The sequence below is a fragment of the Perissodus microlepis genome, chromosome 20, assembly GCF_051167445.1.
Source record: "Perissodus microlepis isolate ML-2025 ecotype Zambia chromosome 20, ASM5116744v1, whole genome shotgun sequence".
Lineage (NCBI taxonomy): Eukaryota > Metazoa > Chordata > Actinopteri > Cichliformes > Cichlidae > Perissodus > Perissodus microlepis.
The window spans coordinates 10504373-10527016 of record NC_140480.1 but is presented as its reverse complement, the minus strand read 5'-3'; the positions used below and the strand labels follow the sequence as shown (position 1 = coordinate 10527016).

The 22644-nt window shown below is 41.5% G+C and overlaps 1 protein-coding gene across 2 annotated transcripts in view; it reads left to right on the top strand.

Moving 5' to 3' along the window:
- The first annotated feature begins 3519 nt into the window (after positions 1 to 3519).
- The window catches only part of hdac7a (histone deacetylase 7a), a 56091-nt gene continuing 36966 nt past the window's right edge, over positions 3520 to 22644 (top strand). Inside the window, exons 1-2 of one of the 2 annotated variants that reach the window (XM_084917016.1) lie at positions 3520 to 3703; positions 21316 to 21384. In XM_084917016.1, the coding sequence (XP_084773142.1) occupies positions 3685 to 3703; positions 21316 to 21384 (88 nt within the window). In that variant the 5' untranslated portion in view covers positions 3520 to 3684. Of the gene's footprint in view, positions 3704 to 20002; positions 20231 to 21315; positions 21385 to 22644 lie in introns of those variants that run through there. The other variant, XM_084917017.1, reaches the window with a different exon arrangement.

Below are 22644 nucleotides of genomic sequence, written 5' to 3'. Positions count from 1 at the left end.
CCCAGGTTTGTGCATATGTGTGTGTCTATGCTCCAGATGTGCAGCTACCCACCCCTCCAAAGGGACCTCGCCCTCATATTCAGTCATTTTAATGACAACCATATTCTCTGCTTTTGGACACACACACACACAGTCCTAGTCACGCACTTGCACATGCACACACACTCACACTCACACCCTTATGTTTGCCATGCATTTGACAGTGAAGCACAGCATTGTTTTATTTGGCCAAAATGGGACTCAGATGTTTTGAGCGAGTCTCATAAACAACCTGCAGCAATCCAGCCGCCTCATCAGGCTGCATTACACAGAATCATTGGAGGAGCCCAACAGATCTGACCACTCGCTTCAAATTAAAGCAAGGATTTTTTATTAAAATCTCATATCCCCCGTCTTACTGTGGGACCCAGGATTACATGTTGCTAGCTTGTGTTCTGCTGGGAAGCCTGCAACCTATTTTGGGCCCCTATCCCAGGTTTAAAATATAAAATAATAAAAAATAAAAACCTGGGAGGGGAACACAAAAGGCCAAAGAGCATTTGAGGTTTTCATGAAAAAGTCAGACCAACGGCTGATATAGCTCTGCATTCTGCATCTCCACCCTCATTTTAGTGATTTTGACTCATTGTAGCATTTTCTGTGGAGGCTGTAATAGAGACCTCCGCAGAGCTTTAATTAGTGTTTAGTGCTCTTACAGCTGGACTGTAAAGGTATAAATTAGAAGTGTGGATGTAAATACATAAATATGGTTGCCCACTCCTTAGTTTGTGGCTATTTTATACTTTTCGTTTAGTTTGTCACAGAGCTTGCAATAAACAAGCAGCAAATCTAGATGTCAGAATCTTGCACACAGCTCTGCAATCCAACCTGTAATGTACTGTGGTGTGGTTTAAATGCAGTTTTATCTTAAACAATCTGCTAAATACAGAATCTGCAGCTGACAATGCTTCCCCTCGCTGAGCATCATCTGAAAGAATTACTAACTTGCAGTGTTACTGTATTGTACAGCTTGCATTACTTTGATAATGAAGATCCAGTTCTTAACCAAAATTGGTGACACTGACTGTATAAAAAAGACAGACATAGCCACTGTGATGTCACCTACTGATAAACCCCTGTTTTAATGTGAGAAAGAGGACGAGGAGAGGAGGTTGAGGTACAGATTTTAGTTTTGGATAAAGGTAGGAGAGGAAGAAGAGCAGTGGAGTAAAACATGGAGAGCCAAAGTCAGAAAGTAAAGGTTTATTTAGGTCTAGAATATTAAGTGTAATACAGCAGCCAGGGTGAGCATGAGCTAAAACCTTACAAAGATTACTGGATACGTTTCTATGAAGTTCATCTCCAAAGTGCTGAATCCTATTACCACTGGTGATCCCACATAGCTTTACCTCAAATCTCACCATAGGTGATGAATGACCCAGTTTAGGCCAAGCTTTAGCTGTCAGACCTCACGTTTCACTCCAGAATACTTGACCTGGACAAGTTCATGGTCAGGTGCCCTTGCCCTAGTCCTGCGGCTGCAAAACAAGCCTGGATCATCACCACTTCATCACTGTACGTGACAGTTGGTATGAAGTGTTTTTGCTGATGTTCTGTGTTTGCTTTTCACTAAATTTGGGACTGTGCATTAAAGCCAAACATCTCCACTCTGGCCTCATTTGACATGCTAACTGAGGTCTTTAATGTATCTTTAGGCGGTTTTTTGTGTTTTGCCTGAGCATGGCACAGTCTGACCTTGGGGGATATTTGCAGTTACGTCCACTCCCTGGACACCTGTAACATACCCCTAAATGCTCCAGAGCAGCAAACTGATGAAACCTCTGCTTTTACAGAGGTGCTGCTTACACTTTGTGTGTACTTCCTGTGTAAATTAGGATGTGCTTAATTTTTCTAAGGATTGTGAAAACTTTCTTTTTCACTTGGATGTATCTCTAATTTTGGAGGTATGAAGTGAATGATTTCTATAGCTTTTTCTTGTGACGTGCTATTCTACATCTGATTTCTTTTTCTGTGTTATTGCACTACTGGAAAAAAAAGTAAAAATGTCCACATTATGGCAGCAATGGATCCAACTGGTTCCAAAAAAAAAGCATGTACTTTAGTTAAGTACTTCTATATAACACAGTATCACTTGTTGCTTTTAGAACAAGACTTACCTGACTCCATTAAATATTTGCTGTTGCGACTGGGCCATCGTATTACAGCACATGGAAACAGTGAGCAGCAATCTGTGAGTGCTTTAGGATCCCAGTGAACTGGGATATTTTTTTTTCCAGTACAGAACAGCTTTAAGTGTATTGTTTGAAATGCAAAATTGCAATAAGTGGATGAAGAACACGCACACACAGTTTGGATCTTGGTCTCTTCATCAGGTTTCTTAATCAGTTCCTCCTTATGGACTCACATACACACATAAACTCACACAAAGGTTGACCCAGAGGGGAGGAAATTGAATTAGCAGTGTGTAATGCAGCTCCTTGTGTGTGTAATCAGCGCAGGCTTGGAATACAGGACCATTGTAAGACACTGTGGTCAGTGCCTGGAGAACCAGTAACCGCTGGGGGAAGCTGCTCTTATCACCAGATATGATTATAGCTGAGGGAATGTGTGTGTGTGTGTGTGTGTGTGTGTGTGTGTGTGTGTGTGTGTGTGTGTGTGTGTGTGTGTGTGTGTGTGTGTGTGTGTGTGTGTGTGTGTGTGTGTGGGAGTGGTGGTGAGATTTATGTGGGAGTCATGACTGCGTGGGGAATGTGTGTCTACATGCCTGTGATGGTGCACAAGTACACAACTTTTAAAATGATGCAAATAAAAAAGAAGAAGAAGCTGAGAACTGTTTCCCCCCCATGAGACCCAGCAATGCACTTTTTTATAATTTTTGCATCCAATGTTGCGCCAACAAAAATAATAGCGGCATTTTTTACATTCATTACAGCTAATGCTTTTGATCTGTGTACATTTTTTCTTTTGTTTTTTTTTTCTTATAGTGTTTTTATATCCTGTGGTTAGAATAACAAAAATACATTCTTTTTTTTTGGTTTCCACTATCATTGTTCGAAGCAGGCTGCAGGCTGTGTTTTCCACTGTGGATGTCATTGTTTTTCAATGTCTGTTAATTATTTTTGTGCTGGTATTTTGCCTCCTCCTGATATAGTGTTTCCTGCTATTGTCTTTTTCTACCAGGCTAGCTGCCTCTGGACTTGAGCCAGCCAGTCCCTCCTACCTTAAAATACACAAGCACACATACACACACACACACACACACACACACACACACACACACACACACACACACACACACATTCTCTGTCTCTGCCCTCCCTCTGCTCTCCCTTCCTCCTCTTGGCACTTGAGAGAAAACACAAGAAGTCAGTGATACGGCAAAACCAACTGTGTGTGTGTGTGTGTGTGAGGGAGGGAGGGAGGGAGGGAGAGAGTCCACCAGTCAGCTCAGAGGGGTTAATCTCTCTCTCTCTTTCTCGCTCTCTCTCCCTCAGTCTCTCCCTCCCTCTGTTGCCTTTTGTTGCGGCCCCTCACTTTCTCAACTCTTGGACAGAGGGAACTGATACTGTGCCTGTGCATGTGTGTGTTTGTGTGTGTGTGTGTGATGTTGGAGAATCCTCACCACTTTCTGGAACTGTACATGAACATGACTGATGGGACTTTGTAAAGCACTCCTCGCGCTGAATGTTTACAAGGCAGACTGGTAAGGCAGTCCTGTTCTTGGGAAAGCTGTCTGATTTCATGCAAATGAAAAAGTGTCCGTGTGTGTCTATATGTGTGTGTATGTGTTTTTGGGTCTGCGTGTGGGGAAATGCTGTCAGCAATCCAGCAGATTATTTGCAAATGTGTGGTGTGTTTCTGTGTTTTTTGAGCTTTGCGAACTTTTTTTTTTTAAGTTTTCAAGATATAAAAACGCTTGCAGAAGGTTCCTCTGTCTCTTTGCTTTCCTTTCATTCCACCTCCTCTCCGTATCCCCCTCTTTCTGCCCGGCCCAACTTACTCAAGTTACCGGCTTCCTCCTGTTGTTATGAGCCCCGTGGTTTCTCTGCAGTACTCTGAGGGCGCTCCCACGCTCTCTTAAAGAGAAAGAAAGGAAGGGAAACGGCGATAACTATTTCAGAGCCACAAAAGAAGTGGGAGAAGCATGGTATGGTTTCGCTCCACGTCTCTCTCTCTGCACCTCCGTGCAAGCTTTTGTCCCTTTTAGCACTGAGCAATTTGGAAAAATGGATCTTCCTTTTGCACTGGTTGCTTACTTTTTTTTCTGGACAAAAGTTTTCTCTTTTCTTCCAAGGTGGTGGGGTAGTGAGAAAATTGGAAACAGAGCCACCCACAGTGGAAGTGAGTCAGCCCGGCATTTAGTGGTGTGTTGACTTTGGAAATGGCAGGGATTGGGGGCGGTGGTGGTGCTAGTGCAGGGGGACAGAAGAAGTTGTCAGAAAAAGAAAAAGAGAAAGAGAAGAAAAACAAAAAGTGTCAATTTGTTCATATTTTCTGGTGAGGGTCCCAGAATCTGTGCAAAGTGGGAGCTGAGTTGTGGATAACAGGCATTATAGGGAAATTAATAAATTAGGAGAGGAGAGGAGAGGAGAGGAGAGGAGAGGAGAGGAGAGGAGAGGAGAAGAGAAGGGGCTGTTTATAAAGGGAGGGAGCGGCTTGTGTCCATCTGGGACAATCCCAAGTGCTGAAAGCTTCCCCACCCTGATCCCAAACATCTCTCTCCCCCTTCACTCCCTCTGTCTTTCTCATTGTCTCTCTCCTGCTCTTTCACCATAAAATGCAAGTGGATACATTTTGATTTCAGTCTGTGGAAGGCATCCAACTTGTTGCATTTACAGACACATGCCGCTATCATTTTCCTTCTGCCTTTTCTTTCTTTAAATAGCCTTTGTCACCTCCTGCCTCTGTTTTCCCCTCTGCTTCCCTGTGGATAAACTGCCAGCATGTTAGATGTAACATGACAACATAAAACTAAGAAAATGTGGAAGCTCTGCTGCATTTTTGAATTGCATGTTGCATAATATAAAACAGTATCAATGCATTGTGGAAGAAGCACAGGCAAAGCACAGACTGTGCAACATTGTGATTCAGTCACAGCAAGTCACAGCCAAAGGCTATTGTTTTGTCCCATGGGAGAGATTATGGCTGATGGTTAACAAAACAGCCAAAAAGCTGATATCACAAAAAAAATAATAAAGAAATTTGATTTGTCCATCAGCAGTGCCTTACAAGCCAGTAACAGACATTTTACACATGTTCTCCTCTTTCTCATCACTCACCACCTTTAAATATTTACTGCTTTCTAAGTCATTTAATGCCAGAATGTAACCCTGGAGAACATAAGCCACAACCCAGTCAGTCTCTTCAGTCCTCTCCCTTTGTTTAGCCTGCATGACCTTCCTCCAGCTCCTCTTCCTCCTCCTCTTCCTCTTCCCTCCCTGCTCTGCCTTCCTCCCTCTGCTCTGCCTGGATACCCAGCGATAAGGGGACAGCGACGGTAGCACTTCCTCTCGCCACAGGAAGCAGGAAGTGTTGATTTCCACCACAGCCTCCCTGGGCAAACTCTGCACTGAGTCCACTGGGATCCTCACTCGCACTCTCAGCCATATCGCAGCGAGCCTGGGATACAGGCAAAGAAGCGCATGTGTTGTGATTGGAAGCTGTCTGCTCACAATGACCCCAGTATGCATTTGCTTCGCAGCTGTGCCTCCTGACTGATTTTCATGGGAAAGCACCTGGGAAGCAGCCTGGTTTGCGTCTCTTTGACCTCAGGCTTGGCTTGCAGGTCACAGGATGATTGGCTAATTATTTCCCTAATCACGCTGCATGTTTTGTTATCACCCTCTGTGGCCACTGATGTGGATGGAGGCGCTGTTGAGCTTAAAAAAACACAAACAATCATTCATCAGCTAATGGATTCCAGTTACGCTGGTGGGTGGGAGGGCTGGGTGTGAGCCAGAGAGAGAGAGAGAGGGAGAAAGAGGTGACATAAAGAGAAAGTGGGGGAAGACAAAAAGTTGTGCATCAGGGCAGAAACGATACCTGAAGGGTTATTTTTCCGTTTTCTTACTCGTTTTTGTTCTGATTATGTTAAGATTATTATGATGTTATGATATCTTTGTGTGTGCGTGTTTTAAATTTGCACTGCCAAGTGAGGTCATGACTTCTTTTTTTAAAGGTTGCTTGAACAACATCTTCACTAACTGAAAACAAGGTAAAGAGGGAAAGACAGATGGACACAGCAGCAATACTGAGAAAATTATATTTGATTTGGGAAAGTATTGGCATCAAATAATCCCAGACCCACTCAGTTGGGTTTTTTAAAAACTTGTTCCAAGATAGTATTAGGAGGATATTATTTTTCAGCGAGTGACGCACATGGCCAGAAAAACAAGTGGAATTATTTTGAATTCTGAATCAAGGATTTGTAAGAGAAAGCAGGAACACAGTGGGCGGAGGGAGGTTTGGAGTCTTCACACACCCCCGTTCTCTGCTGCCTGTTGGAGCGGGGGGGCTGGGAGGAGGAATTGGCCGTCCGATTGGGGTCTGGAAAGTGGGGCCTCCCTGCTGCTGCCGAGTCAGGGCGGTCTGCTTCTCTCCACCCCAGGGAAAAGGGTAACACTACCTGGGTCTGGGTGCAGTTTCCCCCTCCAGGGGCAAGGGTACCTAGACCTGGGGCTTAGAGTACGCTTGGGGAGTGTGATTGTGTGTACAGTGTCTATTTATGTCTGTCTCCACATTGGGTGAGTGCTGAGTAATTGCATATGAGAGCATGAGGGTGGGAATGGATGTCTGTATCTGTGTGTGCCTGTTTGTCTGTGTCTATATGTCAGGTTGGGTATCAGACGCCACCTCTCTGGGGACATCTCAGGCCCTCCAAGGTATGGAGGCCTATCTCCCCCCACCACTTCCCCTGCCAGTGGCAGACACCCTCAGACATCGGTGCGTTGGTGGTTCTTTGTGTCCGGGGATGGGCGTCCAGGTACACACCGGCTCACTCCTGGTGGCTGCTTGTCGGGGCCTGGAGCCTGGGGCTCGCTTGGGCCACTTCGGGGGTGGGGTGCCCTCGGCCTCTCAGCCTGGGGCTCGGTCACTCTGGCACAGCTGGCTGCCGGCGGAGCTCATGGGCACGTCACTGCAACCCCCCCTGGCTTCTGCTCCGCGGCTGCTGAGTGACCCCTCATCTGGGGCTCTCCTCAGCTCTTTCTGGGACAGTGGCGTGGCTGCCCCTCTGTTGGTCTTCCTTGGTCTCTTGGGTTCTGAGGACCTCTGGATGTCTGGAGTTTTGATCTCCTCCATACCTGCTTCATGCCCTGGAGGACGGAGATGTGGCCCCCCACACCCTCTAGCAGATCATTACATGAAGTAACCTTTTAAATACAAGCGCGCTCATGCTCACAGGTGTACACACGGGTGCTCACACACACAAACTACATCCTTTTTGGCTCCTACCTCAAAGCACACGGTGCGCTGTCGATCTTACGTGCTGCACAATAATGTTTAATATTTAGTATTTACTGCTATATTCCCATAGATCATCGTGATGTTGTTTATTATATTGCTCTTTTTTTTCTTCTGCTTGTTTTCTCTTTTTTCTTTCTCAACAGGTGAGCCAGGTGATTGATATATGTATTTTTTGTCTGCTTATTTTGTTGGTTTTTGGTTTTTGCCCTTTATCCCCGTCCCTCTTCCCCGCTGTTTTTCTTTCCCTCTTTCTTTCTCCCCTTTCTTTTCCCCAGTCAAGTCTGTCCCGTATTTAGCAAGTGAAAATAAAATAAAATAAACAATAAAAGGTGAATCAAATAGACCATTATGGCAAGGCTGGGATGGTCCATTTGGTAAAGTAAATCCGTTGGGCATCTTTCTTCGCCTTTAGACAACAATTCTGAAGAGCCAAACTGGACTGGCAAAAAAAAGAAAAGAAAAGAAAAAAGAGAGAAAGCAGGAACTGTGAAAGTCAGAGCGACTAAGTATGAAACACCACACACACAGAGTTTTCATAGTGCTGCTCTTATTATTATTATTTTCCAGTGTTTTCTGTGTGTGTGTGTGTGTGTGTGTGTGTGTGTGTATCTATGAAAATCATTCATCATCTCTCACGCAAAACCCTTGCATGGTGGAAAATGAGTTGCCTAAGTGACAGAAGTGGATGAGGTCTCATGTTACTAAACTTTACGAGCTAGAAATTTGCATAATGAGAAAAGGACACATCTATTTTTTAAATTAATTCAATTCAATTCAATTTTATTTATATAGCACCAAATCACATCAACAGTCAAGCAGCTTTATATTGTAAGGCAAAGACCCTACAATGATACAGAGAAAACCCTGTCAATCGGATAACCTTGTAGCAGTCTGAGCAAGCACATGGAGAAAGTGGGATGCAAAAACTCCCTTTTAACAGGAAGAAAGCTCAGATGGATTCAGGCTCAGGGAGGAGCAGCCATCTGCCATATACTATGACTGTCTGCACTTTCCAGATGGTGAAAAAAAAGATAATTTGTACCTGGAATGTGGATTGATGCTAAAGGTTGTGGCCCTTGTCATTAAATTTTATGGATATTGGATTTAAAGCCTAGCATTATAACTTGGTTTTCCTCGTAATTAACCACACAAGTCAGAAGGGGGGAAAAACATTAATGAAATAAACAGAAAAGTGGCAAAGGCAGCTACTTGTGAGTTTGACTGAGGAGCTGAGTAGAAGAGAAAGCAACAATGCCATAGCAAAAGATGCTGAGACATTTGGGCGATTAGGAAACAGCAGAGATATGAACCTAAATTGCGGTCGGGTTAAGGGTCAAGAGGGGTGAGGAGGTCAGATAGAGCCCGGCTAGCTCAACTTATAACAGGATATCCTGCAAGGAAAAGCCATCTGGTTCTCCTTCTCCCTCTCCTTCTCTGTCTTAAATTCCCACAAAAGGCACAGCAGTAAGCAGAGGTATAACCTTTCCATGAAAACCCCTGAGAAAACACAAGTTCATCAGTCATCGGTGGCAGACAGCTGATGTATGTGCCTACTTCATGTTCTTCTTCTTCAGCAGAACTCGGAGCACAATGAGTGTTTTATATAAGTGTGCGATGACAGCTGTATGATGTTTTTATCCACTTGTTTCAGGGGCTTCAGCAGCTAGGAGGAATTTTCCTACAGGGGTAGCAAAGTTGATCTTATCTTAACCAGACAGTGTCTAAAAAACACAATGAATCATCCCTCTTCTATTTCAGTCAGTCATGCCTTAAACTGATATCAACAACTTAATACTCAGAAAGAACTGTTATTCAGTCGCAGTTAAGCCCCATTTATGGAGGAGGAAAATTAATTAATGGAAATTTGTCATATATTAAAGGTATTTGTATCAGACGGCACTTGGCACTTTTATACATGTTTTCCTTCATTTGTACTGGTGTGAACAATGACTTACAAGCACAATCAATGCCAGAAATTGTGAGGCAATTCTAAGAAAACCAGTACTGTGGTTTGTCAAGACATCTAATAGCAGGAAACTACCGAGAGCACAAGATTTTGGTTTTGTTGCTTCAAAGGTGTCACCATCTCATTTGCTTCTTTGCCACGTGTTGTTGTGAAACCAATGAAGGGGGAAAGTCTGAAGCGCATTTGTGATAGTAAAGTATAGTATACCCTCACGGCCATTTTATTAGGCACACCTGTTCAACTCAGACATGCTCACACGGCAGCACCACAATGCATTGAGGCATGTAGACGTTGGCCTAGCCGAATTTCAAACTGAGCATCAGAATGGGGAAGAAAGGTGATTTAAGTGACTTTGAATGTGGTGGTTGTTACCAGACAGGCTGGTGTAAGTGTTCCAGAGACTGGGCTTTTCCCACATGACCATCTCTAGGTTATACAGAGAATCGCCTGAACAAGAGAAAATATCTAGTGAGCAGGAGTTCTGTGGAAGAAAATGCTTCGCTGATATCAGAGGGTTAAACTTGTTCAAGCTGATAGGAAAGCAACAGTAACTCAAACTGCATCCAAGGTTTGCAGAAGAGCATCTCTGAACACACAACATGTCAAACTTTGAAGCAGATGGGCTACAGCAGCAGAAGACCACGCCGGGTGCCACTTCTGTCAGCTAAGAACAGGAAACTGAGGATACAAGCAGGTTCACCAAAACCGGACCAGAAAAGATGGTCCGATGAGTCTCTGTGTAATTCAAATGATACAGTCAGAATCTGGTATAAACAACACGAAAGCACGTGTCCAATGTGCCTTCAAAGATTCAGGCTGCTGCTATAATGGTGTGGATATTTTAGTACCAATTTTGAATGCTACAGACTCTCTGGTTATTGTTGTTGACCATGTCCATCAATTTATGACCACAATGTACTCGTCTTTTAATGGCGGCACATCTGTCTAGCCATTTTCTTAACCAGATATCCAACTTTAGCCTGTCCCATCTGGCACGGGGCAGCACAGTGGTGCAGTGGTTAGTACGCTCACCTCAAAGCAAGGATACTGGCTCAAACCTGCTCTGTGTGGAGTTTGCATCTTCTCTCTGTGCAGCTAAAAGGAATGCATGATTCTGTGTCTGGAGATCACACTATCAATATATGTATATGGTAAAGGCATATAGTCAATCTTAACAGTAGCTTCTCACAGATGATTTTTATGTAGATGAGAGGTCTAAATGGTACATACCCCAGCAGTCTAAAAATGGATGTGACCAGACAACCACATGTGTTCTCGGGGACATTGATCTGTATCTGCATGTAAATGATGTTACTGTCTCGTTCTGTGCTGCACGATGAGCTTATAGTTATGGGCCTTAGGATCTTCGAAGCTTCTTGTTCCAGATTAGACAAGTTGTAAACATTCAAAGACTTTTTTCTTTCTTTTTTTGTTTTGTTTTTTTTTTACCTTGAGCTGAAGTGGTTCAAATAACCAGGTTAAACTCTGGCTTGTTTACAACCCATTCTGTTGTTGGAGCTCCCTTTTGTTTTCACATATTTACTGTAAGCGAGGAGGATGCTACTATAACAGAAAGCAAGACCCTAATAATTCAAAATGATGCTTTAAGCATACACACAGCTGGCTTAACAAAGCCCAGGCTGACACTGCCCGAGAAACAAACCCATGCCAGCCTGTTTTGCTTATTTAACAAGGACTGCAATTATATTTGTTTAAAAAAAAAATCAGTAACAACGCAGGATGACAGGTTACTAAAACTGTCCGGTAAACACCTCGTGAGTCCATGTGACTATTGTTTACAGGGGCTGCTTCACTTGTAATTGGGTATACTAAATCTAAACAAACTGACAAAGTTGCCACAATGCTTTGGACCCCGGTTAAATATCCGTGAGCGTGACAGCACTGTGAAAAAGATGCAGGAAAACACAGGCCAATCATAATTTACTGTATGTGCATGGCCAGAGTGTGCCAGCAGCTATTTTAGTCTATCCTGGATTGTTTTATTTTGACAGGAATTTAGAGGGGGAAAAGATAAATACTACTTTATGATCTTCTACAGTTTCTTCAGAGAACTGCCTCATTTGCTCAACGTGTCAGACAGACTTCAACCAACTACTTCTTCCCATTTTGTGAAAACCTTCATGTTTCCCCTTATGCAACAGTTATGCCAAAGTATAGTCATTGTTCTCTCCGTTCGCTGAATCACATACTCAGCCTGATATTCTCACATTCGAGTGCGCTCTTTAAGTGGGTGACATTTTCCATATGGAAAAATTAACTTATTTTTTTCCTACCCGTGGTTAATCATGACACAAACAAGACACACAGAGAAACACAGAGGGACAGACGGAGAGCGAAACGAATGAGCGAAGGATTGAAAGCGAGAGAGGGGGAACAAGAGTAGAGCTATTTTTGGCCTGTCTGGGTGTTTCCTACACACACACGCTCACGCTTCTCAGGCTTGTTGTTGTTCAGAACGGTGGGTGTTATAAGGCTGAGTTTTGATTTGATTTGACTTTACGTTTTGAGGCTTTGTGTGTGTGTGTGTGTGTGTGTGTGTGTGTGTGTGTGTGTGTGTGAGAGCCGGCTGCTGACATCCCTGGGATTTTCTTGTGGTAGCTATGGTTTCTTGTGGTGTTTTGAATAACTTACCATAACTCCAAACATCCTCGGGGTGTTAAGGGATCCTCGGTCCTTCATTATATACTCCTCTTGTGCCGTCACCGGAGCTGACCTCAGTTCACTTTCAATCAAACCAGATCAAACGTCCAAAAGAGAGGCTGTAATTCATTTAGTCAAAACCATCTTTCTGTTCAAGTATTTACCGCCATTTTTTGTTGCTCTGCATTAAACCTCTCACAGATCTCTTAGTTTTTTTAATGGTTTTGGTAGCGCTCGGATTTTTAAAATGCTGATAAAAGTTTCTCTGCAGTTTAAAGATGCTATATGTCTAGTTTGTATAGATAAATAATGCTATACGACTGGTGTGTGTGGTAATGCCTCTTAGACCGAAGTGGATGATGAGATATTGCACATAAAGCTGGAAAAAAAGTAACACTGTTTCTTTGTTTTACCTTTCAGTGGTGGTTAGTGATGACTGCACAAATGACACTGTTGCTATTTTGCGGAAAATGCCTGTCAGCGATCCATTGTGTTTCTGTGGACTGCATATGTCACCGAAGCTTTCCATGCACCGAGTCCTTTCAGACACTGGTTCAGCCTCAGTCTTTTCACACATATCTGTAATTTCAAAGTAGAAAGATGTATATTAATTTCCTGGAACTTCCCTCACTTTGATCTTAATCAAAGGGTTTTTTTTAACTAACAAAAAATGCAAGTCCCCAGAACAAAGACATCCTATAATGTGACTGGATAAATACAGTCCACACAACATGAATAAAACCTGAAAGACTTTCAAAGGTCTGTACTGTATATAATGTATGTGTTTAGCTTATTTATGTATTAGGCTTCTGCTTGAAGATGCTAACAGTCTCATGTAAAGCAACGAGACTAACAAACTGATGCTGGAAAAAACTTAAATATTTAAGACTCACAGCAAAATTAAGTAAATTAAGAGTAAACCTAAAATAGACTTTATAAAATAAAAACATAAATCTTTAGTAAATGATAATATATAAAGGTAACAATCTTCACAAGGGAATGTGTTCAGGATTCTTGTTTTGCCCAACTCCTAATACCCAAAGACAACCTAATTAACTAACAATAAAGAGGAAGCAAACTTCTCACGTTTAAAAAGCTTTTTAAAGTTTATATTTATTTATAAATATCTCTATATTTATCTTTTATCTCTATATCTATATTTATGTTTTTTTACGCATTTTATTCTCATATTAAGAGTCCTTTCAATTAAGAATGATTTTGCAATCAACGCTGTGCTATCAACCTACAGCTTGGATTTCCTAATACATGGTTTCCCATGCAGCTCATTGTTACTCACTCCTCATATGAATTGGTCCACAGCACAGCAGCTAGACCGCTAACAAAAATCTGCAAAACCTGCCACTCCATATCAGCCTTGATCCCTGCTTCCCATCTTTGCTTCCAGTGAAATTCAGAATTCATATCAAAATTTTATTAGTGCACATGCCTTTTCATGGCCTTATCCCCGCTTATACAGGAGAACTGCCAAAAGCTTATTACAGCAGTCGCACTTTCCGTTTATCAGATCAAGGTCTTTCAGCTGTTCCCCATTCTGCAACCACACTTTTTAGGTTGTAGCTCCTAAAATGTGGAACAGTCTTCCTCGGTGCATTAAGTCGGCTGAGTCTGTGGTTTCTTTCACATCTGCTGACATTTTTTTATAGGTTTTGCTTTTTAACATTGTATCCTTTTTTGTTTTAGTCTAGTCATACTGCCTTTGTGTGCAGATATGTACAGTATGTTGGGCTAGGCTGACCCATTATGACGACTGCAACATTTGTGTCTGCTCCTCCTTAACTCCTCCTAGACAGGTAATCAATCTGGATTAAACATATTATATACATTGCCCAGGTTACCAGCACTGTCAACATCTAAATAGCTTTTTAAAATTTATTTTATAATTTATATAATTTGATCTTTTCAAATTATATAAATTTGACATTCACATATATATATTATGTGAATGGTGGCTTAAAACATTAGATCTACATTATACGTATATCGTGTACATTACGTGTACGCTGTTTCTAAACTCATGTTGATAAAGTACTTTTAGTACAGTGAAACTTTGGGGTCAGAGAATTGTGTTATCATGCATATCTGTAAATAAGTGTGGAAAAAGTGGCGCTAATAATGCCTGTACCCTGATTACCAATGAATATGTAGCTTGGAAGAAGAAGAACAATAAATATATAAATCAATTATTTAGTTATTTAGTATTTATGCACAGCCATTTTTGCCACCTCATATACCTATATACAGTGATACAATGAACATAAAAAGAATAACGTCGTAAATCAACGTACATGTCCGTGTTTTAATACATGCGCGAAATGAGGAAACAGTGAAAGCTCATTGTTCTAATTTCCACATCCATATTTTTACTCTTGTACTTTACTAAAATAGCTTTATATGGTTTAGAGTTCAAAATAATCCTTACGTGTCATGAATGGGTCTCAGTTTATCATCTGTCTTGAAAACAACTACTTTAAGCATCTTTTCTCTGATTGGTTGCCCCTCACAAGCTTAAATAGTGGGTGGGCGGGGCTTCTGTTTGCCTGAGAAGACCATATTAAGCAGCGGTCCCCAACCCCTGTACGGTCCCGTGGCCCATGGACCCGGGCCATATATCTGGCCCAGATATCGGGCTGCGAGAGTTGAGGCTCGGGTGTGAAATGTATGGTTTTCAGGGTTTTTATTGGTTTTTAACATTTTTTTTTTTTTAGCATTTTTATCATTAACTCGGTTTCCCTGGATCTTTTTCTGTGTGAATAAATCTTCTTTTTTTTGGTACCGGTATTGGTTTTATTTTATTTATTTATCCACGACACCTTAAAGGCCAGTCCGTGAAAATATAATCGGACATAAACCGGTCCATGGCGCAAAAAAGGTTGGGGACCGCTGATTTTAAGGACATCTCATCCCTCTAAAATTAGGACATCTGGACAATTGGAGCAGTTTGATGTCTGAGTTTTCAAATCATAGGGATTACTTACATATACATTGACCTTTTATAAAAGCTTCTTGTTTTATGCTTTGAATGTGTGGTTAATGCATTTTTTTGTGTGGGTGTGGGTGGGGTATTGGCAGTTTCTGGTATAACTCAGAATGCAGGTACTGAGCTTAAATTTGTGAAGAAATACATTTCTTCCGTGTGCTCAGTTTGGTGGAACTTTAAAAAGCACGTCTGAAGGTTTCTGTCTTTATATCATGATTAGAAACTGATGATCACCAGACTAAGGCAGACTCAAACATGGTGGGGGGAAGCATTTTCAGTATGTTACACCCATATAATTTTAGCCGCTTAAATTACTAGCAAAGAGAATTCCGAAATGAAAATATGTAAACGCACACAAACACATGGCTGTGTGCATACATCTACGTCCGCAATATTCACAAAAATAAAATCCCAGTGCTTTTCCTACCAAATATTTTCCAGCCTTATTATTTTTATCCTCTTTGTTCTTGTGTTTACACAGCCCCACTAAAGATAATACATCTTTTCCTCCCCGTCTGCCCCTCCTCCTCCTCTTATTACCCTCCCTCTTCTGCATCTTCCCATCTCCCTCTTTCTGTCTTCATCTGGATACCTTTCTTTGCTTCCTCCTCCTTGGCTTTTCTTCATTCCCATCATCCTCTTCTGTTTTCTCTCCCTCAGCTCCTTCCCTCTTCTCATGCAGCATTCCTCACATTCCTGTTGGCTTCATAAGGGGAAGGACCCCGCTGGCAGACCAAGGCCAAACATTATTACAGTGCTCCCAGCCTCTCTCTGTCGCTCTCTCTGTTTCTCTCATCCTATCTGTCTTATTTTTTTCCCCTCGCTTATCTCCTAAACCACTCTGCTCAGGTCCTCTTATCCTCTTCCTGACTTTCCTTTAACTTTTTAATCCCTTCCCTTCAACATTCACTCCTTTATTCATTTTCTCTTAAGCCTCCACTAATTCCATTTTACTGATAGTATCTGTAAGCTTGGACTTTAACTATGTTAAACCAGTTTACTGAGACTGCTGTCTCTCATAATTAGTGGAAATAAGGGTCATACCATTCCCTCTTACGCAAAACAGACTCATTTGTGTTTATACCAGAGCATGTGCTGTTTTTTAACGACACACTGTCTGCACATGGTAGATCAAGTATCAGACACAGATGCTCACAGCAAAGGCTCCCCCAAGTTACCCAACGCACACATACACACAAACAGACATCCACTTTACCTGTTATGTAGATGACATTTAAAGCATCCTAAATGAATTTAATCACTTGCCTTTTATTTTGTGAGGACTCCAGTTTAGTTTTGCACATTCTTTATTTTTTTATTGTTGTTTTTGTGAAGAATCACTTCTTGTGTCAAATGTTGTTGCTTTAGCAGTAACACATCCCTGCAGGTGGGAGGCAACTTTGTAGCACACATTTGACCACATCCTGCCCCATATTCTAAACTGACAAAAAAGAGCCGTACGTCAAACTTTTCTGTGTCATTTCAAATTAATTTACATCTTAAAGGATGACTGATCATGTTTCTAAAAAAAAAAAAAAAAAAACCTGATGTGCATTGCATCATTTTTCTGCACTGTCTTCATAGCTGTGTTATCCCCTGTTTTATCTTAAGAAGATAACATGGATTATTTGATTTCTTACAAAAGCTTTAATACATGCGATGAGTTTTACAAAAATGTGAAATCATTTTGATTTGAAAATCTCAGGAATCAAAGCATAGCACACTGAAATAGACGCCAGTTCCTATTATTGTTTGTGAAAAATACCAAGTGACCAATGCTGGACAGAGTGTGTATGCATATGTATGTATTCCTCTCTCCCTGTGGGCGGTTGCCTGCTGCGCTGCTTTTCTGTCACCCTGTGGTTTGGTTATTTTCAGCTCGAAACCGGATGTGATTCAGACTGCATGCTAGATTGTGTAATTGAATGGACTAACCACATATACACACACTTTTTGAACGCGCACAATCGCATAAACGATGCAAACACAAACACACAGGACACAACCCTCTCTCTCACACACTGTTATATCGTTAGATACACCCACACACTGAGGGTTTCTGGGAACAGTGCTGGGTTCCCCCTGTTCAAAGAGCCACCCGAGGGTGAGCGAGCGGACGATGAAGCACCACCAGCAGCAGACAGAGCGCTCGTTTCTTGGTTTCAATATTGGTCTTAAACATCAGTTGTTGACCTGGCTTACGCCGAGATCGGAAAAAAGGATAAAACGCTTGCACACGCTCGTGCTCTGTGGAAACAAAAAGGACGGTTAAAAGTGGGGAAAAACATTGTGAAGTTCTTGTGAAACTTATTATAAATGTCAGTTTCTGACTCAAAAAAAAAAAAATTTAAACGGTACTCTACAGATGCTGCTGAATTAAGAAGAGTGAGAAAAACAGGGAGTAGATAGCGTCTCCAAGCACCTCCGCCATGCATGAAGACATTCCCTGCGGCCTTATTTAAAAAAAAAAAAAAAAAAAAAATTCAAACTAATTTCTAGCAGTTTGCTGTATTAGTTTATGTTTTAAAATGTCTTCTAAATGTGAATGTTTGACAGGAAGTTCTGAGAGGAAGTTTGTTTTGCAGGTACAAACAGAGGTTTGATTTTTATGGTGCTACTCTGGAGAAATTACAGATTTGCAATTAATTGTAGAAAAGAGCCAGAGAGGTTTACTGAATCATGCAGACCACAGTGGAGTGGTTGTGACGCGAGGATGTGTGCGATTCACTGTCAGTGGTCTCTACCAGAAAACTGCCTCTTGATTCTAGGAAGACTTTGGGCTATAAGATTTGACAAGGCAATGTTCCTGCGTCACGCAGGCTTCCACAGTAGCGTGTTGTACTGCAAGTGTGTGCGCTTGAAAACTGACAGGATGCTCTACTTCCTTGGTGGTCTGAAAATGTCAAGAACAAATGTGTATATGCACATCTGAACATTGCACAGAACTTAGTGTCTTTAATCTCTGAAAAAAAAAGGTAGTCTGCATTACCGCAGGAGAGAATTACAAACATTCAGTCCTTCGTTATTATGAGGGAAAATAAAGATAGCTAGACATCGAGAGCATCTAATAGTAGTAGTTTTACCCTGACTTTAACTGTTTCAACTGTAAAAGTCTATTATGACTCAACTTTGTTAAGGATTATGTCAGCCTGCTTTATTTACTGCCACATCCCTGGTTTAACCGTAACTGCTCTTAATTACCCCAGTTTTCTTTTGATATTAGCAGTATCTGCTGTATCAAGGCAAGGTGTGCACCGATTACAGTGGAGTTATTTTTACTGTTATGCCTGTAATACTTAAAAGTTCATCAAAAACAGCTGACAAATGATGGCTGAAAGCAAAGTTCTTCATGAAAATTAAGCATTTTAAAGAGAGGATTATGGATAAAGTCTTTTCCCATAAATAGCAGGACTGATCACGTCAAGCCACCAGCAACCATGATCTCTCTTTCTGCACAACATACTTGAAAGCACAATAGGAAGCTTGTTCACACTTAATACTCAATTAGCGTGAACAAGCTATATAAATACTACACAAAATGTCCATGTTTCTACATGACTGCATTTTCTTTCATAACAGACTTCCTGCTTGCTCTTTAATCCTACACCACACGAGTGAATCGGGTACAGTTTTAAACACACAGATTTACATTCTTCACGTACAGGAGCAAGTAAAGTTATTTGTATTTGTAGAATCAGGACTACAGTATTTGGCATTGGTAATTTGGCACATAGAAACTATCTGAGACATTTTTTATGAGGGCCCCTTTAAACAGCCTTACTTTGTTTTTCCTGCTGTTCTTTGGGACAGCAATGAATGTTATTCAGCTTCTATATAATATCTATATAATAATTAATTATATGCAGAAATGTTTATACAGTCTTTTTTTCTTAAGTTATTTAGGAAAAAATCTGAAATAGCTTCATAACTGAGCGCCGCAGGCAGGAAATCAGAATTACAAAGGAAACCAAACCAGGTTCAAAAAAATTTTTGTTTCCTGAGAAAATACTTGCAGCTTTTATGGTTTTGTGCAGAAACTCGCACAGACTCGAGTTTTAATGTGCACCCAAACAAGCTCATTTGTTCAGTGCTATAATGGTTTTCATTGCACATTAGCTCAATGGTGTATGACTGTAATCAGAGATTTTCTTGTCCCCACCTACACCACAGACAGACAACAAAGTCAATGGAGTGGGGGGCATGAGGCGTTTGAAAACGCTATTCAACAGTATGTAATTTACTCTAAGTACAAGCTCAGGAATCAATATGCAGGACAACTATTTATATTCACCGTACTATAAATAAAATGAGCGCTAAGAAAGGTATTGCACAGCAGATCTGTGCAAGTCAGTGCTGTAGTGATGGAAGTTCCATTTTGACCAACATCTGTCTAATCTTGGAGGGTCACATGTTGCCGTATCCTGACATGAATAACACTGTGTGGGTTGTTTGTTGTTTTGGAAACATTTAAGCATTTATGACAAATAGTAAATGTTCGCACATAGAGCCTAATTTTGTTTTGGTTTTTTTTCTGGGGGCCTCCAAAAGAACCCTGGAGATCCCAGAGCCGAGTCAGTCTGCTTGCTGCTGGAAGTTCTTGACAGCAGATGGAGCCACAGAGAGGGAGCTATTATTTTATGTCACACAAAATCCCCATCTCATTTGTAAGAAAAAGTAATAAAAAAAGAAAAAAAGAAAAGAAAAATAAATAAAGTTAAGAATGCCATACAAGTTACGAGCAGTCAAACGCGGAGCGTGCACTCAAAGGGAGTGAGTCGGTGCGGGAAAACAATAGTCAAGAAGGTCCTGTGTGAAGTCAAGGCTATTTTTGGTGGGGCCCGCCTCGCCTGCTATTTCTGTCAGCAGGAGAGCGAAGGGGAGGGAGCAGGGCTTCGAGGGGGCCGGACTTACTTCTCTGTAACTTGCCTCCGATAAGTTCCTGTTTCGGCTCCTCAGTACAGGCTTCACTGACAATACCAGCGGACCTCTCCATCTCTCTTCCATCACGTTCCGTCAGCTTTTTGGCTCTTTTTACTTGTTCAACGCTTCAAAAACAGACTCCGATACAAGTTGGATTATTTTCAAGTGTGACTGGACTCTTTGAAGGGGCGGTTAGGTGTAAACGGGCTCCAGTTTACAAGGTAGGCAAGCGCTGGTGGTGACACGGTCCGAGCAGCTGAAAGTTTGATAAATGTTCTTAAATTTCGGGCTGTTTTGTGTCGGGCTTTCGACTCGTCGGGCAGGTGCAGTATGGCGTTAAGCTACGTGCGCAGGTGCACTCTTTTAATTGCTCGCGAGCACTTGAAAAAAAAAAGTGTCACGCGCGCGCATCTTTGACGAAAACTAAAAAAAAAAAAAAATTGGTACTTTTCTCGAGCTTTAATTATTTCATTAGTCTTTTGTACATATATGTTACATATATGTTACATAAAGTCACCATCAACTCCAACAGTCGTTTTAAAACATGATTTGCATTACAGCTCAAGTCATTATGAAGCAAGAAAGAGTGACTTTAAAGCAAAGTGCCGTTGACAAGCTGTAAATCACGTAAATAATGTCTGCCTTCCTAAACAGAGTAATGAGTGTTTTGTTGAAACTGCCGGAGGTGTGTTAACCACAAACCTTCGTTTCTTATCAGTCATTTCTTAAGATAACATTCAAATATTATTTACTTTTGGCCCCAGTGAGGTTGAGCAGATGTCGGCCAGCATCACAGTTTAGCAGCAGCACCTCCGCAACCCAGTTTAAAGTGCAGGTGCACTGTTCGCGTACTTTTCTACGACTGGGATTATCGTGTGTGTGTGTGTGAGAGAGAGAGAGAGAGAGTGTGTGTGCGCGCGCGCGTGCTTGCGTGGTACAGCCCAGACCACCACACACTTTTCTCATCTTTTCTATCCACATGTGGGTCAAAATAGTGCACTAGACCTGTGGTTGATACATCACATGAGCAGCTCACATTGTGCCAAGTGCCAGCACATGGCAGTGGTGAAATCTATTAATACACACCTGCAAGAAACGTTGTCACCTCTCTCTTTAAGGTATTAAAACTGCTTTGTTTATTGTGACATTTTAGGAAAGGTTCAGAGGTGAAAGCTGCCAGTTATCAACTGTGTTTGGTTTTTTGTTTGCTTTTTTTTGTTTTTGTTGTTTTGTTTTGTTCATTGTTGTTAGATATTGTGAATATGAGCTCCAGTTCAGTGATATACTTTTGTATTTGTCTCCACAGATGGAATCGGCACCTCTGGGAACATCGTAAAGACTGACAGACAGGACAGCGTACTTCCCACAGTGGCAGGTTAGACCTTAAACCTCTGTTGAAAATGCTCAGAATGCAGCTCTGATTTAATAAGTAGTTGGGTTTTTTTGGTAATATTTTACTTGAACCTCTTAAAGTTAGGCAAAAGCCATTAGCGCTGAAACGCTCTTGTGGAAAAAGATGCTGCCGCTCTCCAGGCAGTCCCTGCTCATGACTACATCTTGTTTTCTTTACATCATTTTCTTTTTAACATGTGTACACACACACACACACAGCGTATGCAATTTGGGTGACAGCAGTTTTTCCACAATGATCTAAGCTGCAGTAAAAGTAGAGAACAGGTGCTGGCCTAGTTGGAAAGACGCAGCCTCCTCGGCTGTGTTTTTCATGTGGGTTTAGAAGTTAGTTTTGCTGCAGGTCATGCAGAAGTTTAATTGAACATGCGTCACGCAGTCCTACAAAAATGTGTGAATGTAAATTTACCACATGAGCTATTTATTGTTTAGTAAACGTCCAATAGCATCCGGTTTTAGTTAGTTTCCTACTAAAACAAAAGACTTAGTTCTGTGTTCGAATTAATATTAGGAAATCACTGGTACCAGTGTATAGTACAGTAGAGGGATTCACTTCACTTTTTATATTTTCACTTCCAGGATTATGTAAGAGTCATCAGTTAGGATTCTGACGGTCATTCTTCTTGGCACAAAAGCTTCTCACATAAACATCTGGAGATATCAAAACATATTTCCTCCTAATTATGGCTGATTGCAACTGTTTCTTTCACAATGTGGTCATGGTTAGATAATGAAAATGTTCGCTCTGACTACTAGTGTGATGCAGGACGTGAACTTAGGCTAACCCTTTAGCACTCATTTCAAGAAGCCACCATCTTTCCAGTAAAATAAGAGCGGGCTTGTTACTTTTCTTTGTAATCGTGTCAAATTTTCAACAATTTTCAGCAACCCTTCCTGTCATGTATTCATCTGTTGTGCCTCTCTTTAACAAAAAGCTTAGTTGATGCTTTTGTTCTTAAAACTGAGCTCAAAAAGTATTTGATCTGCTGCTCCAAGCATCAGAAACAAGTGACCCAGGCTGGCACTTTTAGTCCTGCATTTTTAGTTTAGATTAGCATTCTCTGCTGTGAAGCATGCCTGTGTGATCACGCTGTGTAGGATTACAATGCATGACTCCCTGAATGAAAGCCGGCTCTCGCTGTGCCAGGCTCTGCTGACTGCATGCTAACCAAGGACCCACTATGGGCTTTGTGTGTCTGCGTGCATGTCTCTGGAAAAAAACAAA